This window comes from Marmota marmota, unplaced genomic scaffold (assembly GCF_001458135.2).
Source record: "Marmota marmota marmota unplaced genomic scaffold, marMar, whole genome shotgun sequence".
Lineage (NCBI taxonomy): Eukaryota > Metazoa > Chordata > Mammalia > Rodentia > Sciuridae > Marmota > Marmota marmota.
In genome coordinates this window covers 55,107,543-55,114,328 of record NW_026000174.1, presented here as the reverse complement: position 1 = coordinate 55,114,328, position 6,786 = coordinate 55,107,543, and the positions used below count along the sequence as shown (strand labels likewise).

The following is a 6,786-nucleotide window of genomic DNA, read 5'->3' as shown; positions in this document are numbered from 1 at the left end:
TCTTGGGCGAAGGCCCTCTTTGCCCTTTGCCCTTGATTCCTTGAGTGACCTTGGGGGTGGCATTACCTCCCTCAGCCTTTCCTCTTGTCAACCAAGGATTTGGAACTGGAGGACTTGAGGTCTGAGGCCATGAGGCTGGGTCTGTGTCTGTGATGGTGAAGTAGGGCACTGGGGCCAGGCTTGGGGGACACCCTGGTGCTGGGCTCCAGCCCTCAGTGCCATTTCCAGGCTGGAGAGGAAGTTGAGGGGCCAGTCCCAAAGCTGTTCAGGAGGTTGTCTCAGGGCAGGATCCTGTTCAGCAAATGAGAAAGGCGGTGCAGGAAGGCGAGGTGGCATCCCTCTGGCTGCCCTCTACCTACCCCACTGGGCTTCTAGCAAGCAGGCTGCAGGGTGAGTGCATCTTCCTCCACACCCGGCTGCCACGCCCGCTCTTCCTCTTTCACACACACAGACGCACAGAACTGCGTATACGACCTGCATGTGGCTGAGATGGGGCCGTGTGCGTATGTGGAATGGTGTGTGTGTTGGCGGGTGTTAAGGAGGCTGGGCTGAGCGGCTGCCCTGGCACAGCAAGCTGGGCGTGGGCCTCCCTCACATGTATGGAAGAGGAAGAGGAGGAGGAGAGCTGAGGAGAGGCTGGTGGGAGGGAGCGCAGGCTCAGGGCAGGGGCCTGGGGCTTGGGAGACCCCAGCTGGGGCAGCCTCTGCATTGGGTGTGGGAGGGGCTCCCTGAGATAATCCTTTTCTATTTTGCCTTCCCGGCCCAGCCTTAGGGCTGGCCTTGGCCCTGGGGAAGTCACGTGTTGATCCTGGGCTGATGGATCCTTTAGGCTTCTGACTCCTGGGGCTTTGAGCGCCAGCTACCCCTGCGCTAGCTCCCCGTGCCTTGGGCTGGAGGTGAGGGTCAGGGAGGGAATACTGAGGCTCTTCTGCACAGCTGCTGCTCCTCCTCCTGGAAGTGCCTGGCTCCTCCTCACATCCTCTCGTCCTCTGGGATCCCCCCTACCCCGCACACACACTCCCTTGGAATCACCGGCTCTGGTGACTCTGGCTTCCCTCTGCTAGAATCCTGAGTTATGGGACAGCTCTCAGCTCATCTCACAGGCACATCTCCAACAACAGGACATCAAGGGGTTTCCAAGTCTTGGTTAGGTTATTTGACATCTCCGTGCCAGTTTCCCCATGTGTAGGTAGTGAAAAATAACTGCCTCCTACATTTATTGTGAGAATGTCGTGAGTTAATACTTTTATTATTAAAAGTGTTTGGTAGATAATAAATATTGGTTGGGGAGGTGATGTATACTCTCGTATTAGTGCTTTGGTCTCCAGTGTAGAATGTGCCAAGGCCCCGGGTTTGACCCCCAGCACAAACAAAAAATGAAAAGAAAATGACCACGTGTATGAATGAGCACCTCTCAGCAGACCACACGCACAGCCTCTAGTGCCACTCATTGGACATCCTTTCCCTCCCCCTGGTTTCCCTGGGCACCAGCCGCACTGGCGCCGTCTGTGCTCACCACCTGCCTCCAGCCTGTGCTCAGGCCATAGTCCTTGGCAGGATTGGCCTCTACAGCGCCTCCTGTGGCTGCAGGCTGTCAGCACCCTCTTCATCTCCTGAGGGAGGCCTCTCCTGGTCACTTAGCAAGGAACCATCCCTGTCCCTCACTCTGGGACACCCTGCCTTGTTTCCTTTCTAGCATTTGTTGCTGTTGCCCACGTCTCCCTGCCCCCCAATAGATTATACAGGCTGAGATGGGGACCGTGTGTGTCATGCACCTGGAATGGCGCTTGGCGCCAAGAAGGCCCACAATAAATGTTGAGTGAATGAGCACACGAGGAACGGCAGAGCTCACTTATGTTCTGCCAGGTGTTTTTCCTCCATCACCTTGACACCAGTTTCTCTCTTCATTCCACCCCCAGCCTCTTCAACAGTTCATCCCTTATCTTTCCTTCCTTCCCCAGCCACCCCACTGCTACTAACCAACATGGCGAACTTCACACCAGTCAATGGCAGCTCGGGCAACCAGTCTGTGCGCCTGGTCACATCAACTAATAACCGCTATGAGACCGTGGAGATGGTATTCATCGCCACAGTGACAGGGTCACTGAGCCTGGTGACTGTTGTGGGCAACATCCTGGTGATGCTGTCCATCAAGGTCAACAGGCAGCTGCAGACCGTCAACAACTACTTCCTGTTCAGCCTGGCCTGCGCCGACCTCATCATAGGCGCCTTCTCCATGAACCTCTACACCGTGTACATCATCAAGGGCTACTGGCCCCTGGGGGCTGTGGTCTGTGACCTGTGGCTGGCTCTGGACTACGTAGTGAGCAATGCGTCGGTCATGAACCTTCTCATCATCAGCTTTGACCGATACTTCTGCGTCACCAAGCCCCTCACCTACCCCGCCCGTCGTACCACCAAGATGGCGGGCCTCATGATTGCTGCTGCCTGGGTCCTGTCCTTCGTTCTCTGGGCCCCTGCCATCTTGTTCTGGCAGTTCGTGGTGGGCAAGAGGACAGTGCCGGACAACCAGTGCTTCATCCAGTTCCTGTCCAACCCAGCAGTGACCTTTGGCACAGCCATTGCTGCCTTCTACCTGCCCGTGGTCATCATGACGGTGCTCTACATCCACATCTCTCTGGCCAGTCGCAGCCGAGTTCACAAGCACCGGCCTGAAGGCCCCAAGGAGAAGAAGGCCAAGACTCTGGCCTTCCTCAAGAGCCCCCTGATGAAGCAGAGTGTCAAGAAACCCCCACCAGGAGGAGCAGCTCGGGAGGAGCTGAGAAACGGGAAGCTAGAGGAGGCCCCTCCGCCAGCCCTGCCACCGCCACCACGCCCCATGGCTGACAAGGACACCTCCAATGAGTCTAGCTCAGGCAGTGCCACCCAGAACACCAAGGAACGACCACCCACAGAGCTGTCTACCACAGAGGCCACCACGCCTGCCATGCCTGCCCCTAACCTGCAGGCACGGACCCTCAACCCCGCCTCCAAATGGTCCAAAATCCAGATTGTGACGAAGCAGACAGGCAATGAGTGTGTGACAGCAATCGAGATTGTACCTGCCACTCCAGCTGGCATGCGTCCGGCAGCCAACGTGGCCCGCAAGTTTGCCAGCATCGCTCGCAACCAGGTGCGCAAGAAGCGGCAGATGGCAGCCCGGGAGCGCAAAGTGACGAGGACCATCTTTGCCATCCTGCTGGCCTTCATCCTCACCTGGACACCCTACAATGTCATGGTCCTGGTGAACACCTTCTGCCAGAGCTGCATCCCTGACACAGTGTGGTCCATCGGCTACTGGCTCTGCTACGTCAACAGCACCATCAACCCCGCCTGCTACGCGCTCTGCAACGCCACCTTTAAAAAGACCTTCCGGCACCTGTTGCTCTGCCAGTACCGGAACATCGGAACTGCCAGGTAGGCAGGTAGGCGTGCCCTAGGAGGTGCTGGTGTGGCACGTGTGCTGGGGGGACCACATGGCTCACCTGCTGTGGGGAAGAGACTAGGAGGCCCCATTCCGTGCTCGCATTTGCTGAAGAGGAGAACTGAGCTCTCCGCCACACTGCGAGGAAGAGGCTCTGTTTGGATTCAGAGACCAGATCCCGGCTCAGGCCGAGGGGGCTCAGCCTCTGAACTGGGACCACCTGGCCCATGTCTGTCGCCCTCCTCAGGGAGCTGGGGGGCACTGGCCCGGGTGAGCAGCTGCCCCCTCGTAGGAGCATCACAAGAGAATGGACACCCGGAAGGGGGCAGAGGCCAGGAGTGTCTCCAGAGGTGCAAAGGGGCCAGTCTTGGAAGGGTAGAAGGGTGGGGTCCCCCATTCTGCTGTAATTGGTGCTTTCCGCCTCCCTGCACCCTGCATGTAGGCTCAGCTCCTCCCCCCAAAACCCCACTCCAGGGGCAGAATTTTCCCTCCTGCAGCTGCTCAACCAGGGCTCTGGGTGGCTACGTGCATGGGGGAGCAGGCCAGGCTAGGCTGAGTGCTCTGAGGCACCTCCCTTTCCCCTGTAGCACTGTCCTTGTCACTTCAGGGTGGGGCAGCTGGGAGGTCAGGGATTCACTCAGGAACTGAAGTCTAGGCTTCTGTGGTCCAGCGTTGACCCCAGGTTAGCCTAAAGCTGATGGACTTCCCTCCCCCAGGAGAGGGCCCATCTGGGTCACACACCAAAGGGGGGGGGCTGCAGTGGGCAGTGCCCTACCATCTTCTCCACTCTGCCTCTGCCTTGAAGGAGATGTGGGCCCAAGGGAGACAGAAAGGGGGTATAGTTGGTGACCCACGCAGGCTTCAATGTCAGTGCAGGGTGAAGCAGGCAAGCACCCTCCATCTCTACCTTCCCCTTTGATGGGTAGTGGGCTGGACCAATGGGCAGAGCCCTTTGATGGGTAGTGGGCTGGACCAAAAGACCTTTGACCTGGTGAGGCTTCCTTCTAGTGAGTCATCCTGGTTTTCTTCCCCAGCCCTGGTGTGGTTATTGGAACAAATGAGGACTGGGTTTGATGGGGGACCCTTTCATGCTGTTTCCATGGGCTCTGGGGAGTACTCACCACCAAGCCACCAGTTCCCTTCAGTCCATCAATCCCTACCGCCTGTCTTCGCCCACTTTTCCACCCACAAACAAAGCTGCACAGCAAACTCCCTGGGAAGGGGCTTTTATATATTTAAAAAAAAAAAAAAAAAAAAAAAAGCTTTTATTCGGGAAAAAAAGAAGTCGATTCATTTTATTTATTTCTCAGTAACAGGTATCGTGGTGGGGAAGAACAAAGCGGGTATTGGGAATCAAATCCCTTTGGGGAGAGGCTCAAGCTTCCCAGAATCTTGTCCCTCCCCACTTGGGGCACTTAGAGTCGGGTGGGGAGTCAAAGACAAAAGCAGGGCATGATTGATAAAGCTAACAAGCAGACAAAGGCACTGGTAGGTTACATCCTGGGCCTGTGGGAGGGAAGGGTGCAGGCCTGGCCCTGGGTAAGGCCAGGGGCTCCTTGGCTTCCCGACCTGGCCTCAGTCTTTTCCTTTCCCTTTCTTGGCTGTAAAACAAGAAAGAAACACATTAGCCCAGTTACAGTGCTCAGGAGAGACCCCCCGCCCCACATCAGAGAGAAAATCCTGCCCCCTAGTGGTCTTCCACCAGCTGACCTGGAAGTAGGTGGGACAGGGCAGCCATTATGATGCCAGATGTTCCCTACTCCCTCAACTTTATGTTTTCACCAGGATCAAAAAACTTCCAAGTCCCGCGGCGCCTGGCATGCGCGGGGCGCTGGGTTCGATCCTCAGCACCTTTGTTTTACAAATAAAACAAAGATGTGTCCACCGAAAAATTAAAAATAAATATTAAAAAAAAAAAAAAAAAAAAAAAACTTTCAAGTCCCTTGTCCCAGGCCGGGTCTTAGAAGCCCTGAGTAACAGCTTCAGCCTCCTCACCTGGGAAGCTCAGCTTTACTTCTGCCCATTGGCCTGTCTGGACTGTTGTGAGTCAGGAATGAGCTAAGTAAGAGAGACCTTTCCACTGAAAAGTCCTTCCTCAACCAGAAAGGGGCAGAGGGGACCAAAGAATCCCTCTGGCTGGAGAGATAACAAAGACAAGTGTTCCCTGGGTCCTAAACTAAATGTTTCAACAGAACAATGAGTTGGTCCCTCCTCCAGCCAGAGATCACTTAGTATCTCCTGAGCAGCTCAGTGGCCCTCCCTCTTGTCCTTACGCGCCAGGGCCCAAAATTTCAGGTGGAGGGTAGCCCCCACGACAGCCTCACCGAACTCCCTTCACTGACCTTTGGCCTTGGCTTTGGTCTTGGGAGTACAGGGCTTGGTCACGCGGATGGTCTCCTGGCACTGGGCATTGTACCGAGCCTTCTTCAAGGTGCCTTGGCGGGCTTTGGTGCCTGTGCCCCCATCACACGCCCCCCAGCTCTCAAACTTGTATTTGCAGTCGGCTGGCGCGAGAGTGGCCCGGGTTAGAGCTGGGGCGGCTGGTGGCCTCTCTCCACGGCCCTACCCAGGGTTCAGTGAAACTGTGCCCCCCTTTCCTGCCCTCCGCCTGCGCCCCACCTCACCTCCAAACTCCTTCTTCCAGTTGCAAGGCACCCTGCACCGGATGCGCTGGGTCTGGGCCCCGCAGGTGCCCTCGCGGAAACCCACGCCGCAGTCCTTGCTGCTGGGGGTGCAGGGTCCCCAGGTCCACTCTGCGCACTCGCTCCCTGGGACGCCCTTCTTCACTTTATCTACAACGCGCAGGGGACAGAGTTCAGGACGCGGGTCACCGGAGACTTCCTCGGAGGTTTCCGAGCTCGGAAACCCGGCGGCCGGTCCCGGCTTCACCTGCCCGCCCCCGCCATCACCTTTCTTTTTGGCCACCGCGGAGGTGAGCGCCAGCAGCGCGAGAAGGGCGAGGAGGAGGAAGCCACGGTGCTGCATCCTGGTGGAAGAGCAGGGGTCAGAGTCCCTCGCCGGTCCCCTTCCCCACTACTGGGGGCCGCGTGCAGGGACCTCCCACCCCATGTGTTCGGTTCTCCGGGCCGCTAACAGGGCTGCAGAGGGAGGACTTGGAGCGGGACCCTCCCGTTGGCCAGGTCGCGTCTCCGAATGTGTCTGTCCCCTGGCGTCACCGAGAGCCCGGGACGCGGCTCGGACCCCCAATCCCGCCTCAGCCCCGGGGTGGCAGCGACCGAGCCGGAGACGGGCCACGGCCGCCGCGCGCCCTCCGCGCCCCGCGCGCTCACTCGCTCGCTGCCTGCGCTGCTTCGCTCCCTCCCGCGCCGGGCCCGTCCCGCTACGGCCGCTGCGGCCCCTTT

General features: G+C 57.9%; 2 protein-coding genes across 3 annotated transcripts; one reads left to right on the top strand and one right to left on the bottom strand.

The window, feature by feature from the left end:
* The first annotated feature begins 461 nt into the window (after positions 1 to 461).
* On the top strand, positions 462 to 4,660 carry Chrm4 (cholinergic receptor muscarinic 4). Its single transcript, XM_015476673.2, has one exon. The coding sequence runs from the start codon at positions 1,985 to 1,987 to the stop codon at positions 3,419 to 3,421; it is 1,437 nt and encodes a 478-aa protein (XP_015332159.1). The 5' UTR covers positions 462 to 1,984; the 3' UTR covers positions 3,422 to 4,660.
* Positions 4,661 to 4,692: 32 nt separating this feature from the next.
* Mdk (midkine) lies at positions 4,693 to 6,786 on the bottom strand. 2 transcript variants are annotated; one of them, XM_048788697.1, is made up of 6 exons: positions 6,715 to 6,786; positions 6,334 to 6,410; positions 6,049 to 6,216; positions 5,767 to 5,928; positions 5,135 to 5,275; positions 4,693 to 5,025 (listed from the first exon to the last, which is right to left on the bottom strand). In XM_048788697.1, exons 2-5 carry the CDS (start codon positions 6,407 to 6,409, stop codon positions 5,181 to 5,183), a joined length of 501 nt encoding a protein of 166 aa, XP_048644654.1. In that variant the 5' UTR covers position 6,410; positions 6,715 to 6,786; the 3' UTR covers positions 4,693 to 5,025; positions 5,135 to 5,180. The 2 variants fall into 2 exon arrangements, with proteins under 2 accessions (XP_048644654.1, XP_015333321.1); XM_015477835.2 differs by lacking the exon at positions 5,135 to 5,275.

Bases quoted from the DNA above. Each gene is read 5' to 3' on its own strand.
- Chrm4 (XM_015476673.2), top strand. From the start codon at position 1,985: ATGGCGAACTTCACACCAGTCAATGGCAGCTCGGGCAACCAGTCTGTG.
- Mdk (XM_048788697.1), bottom strand. From the start codon at position 6,409: ATGCAGCACCGTGGCTTCCTCCTCCTCGCCCTTCTCGCGCTGCTGGCG. The intron at 6,217-6,333 runs GTGATGGCGGGG...TGCGCGTTGTAG, and splicing joins CGCGGTGGCCAAAAAGAAAG to ATAAAGTGAAGAAGGGCGTC. The intron at 5,929-6,048 runs GTGAGGTGGGGC...CTCTCGCGCCAG, and splicing joins CTGGAAGAAGGAGTTTGGAG to CCGACTGCAAATACAAGTTT.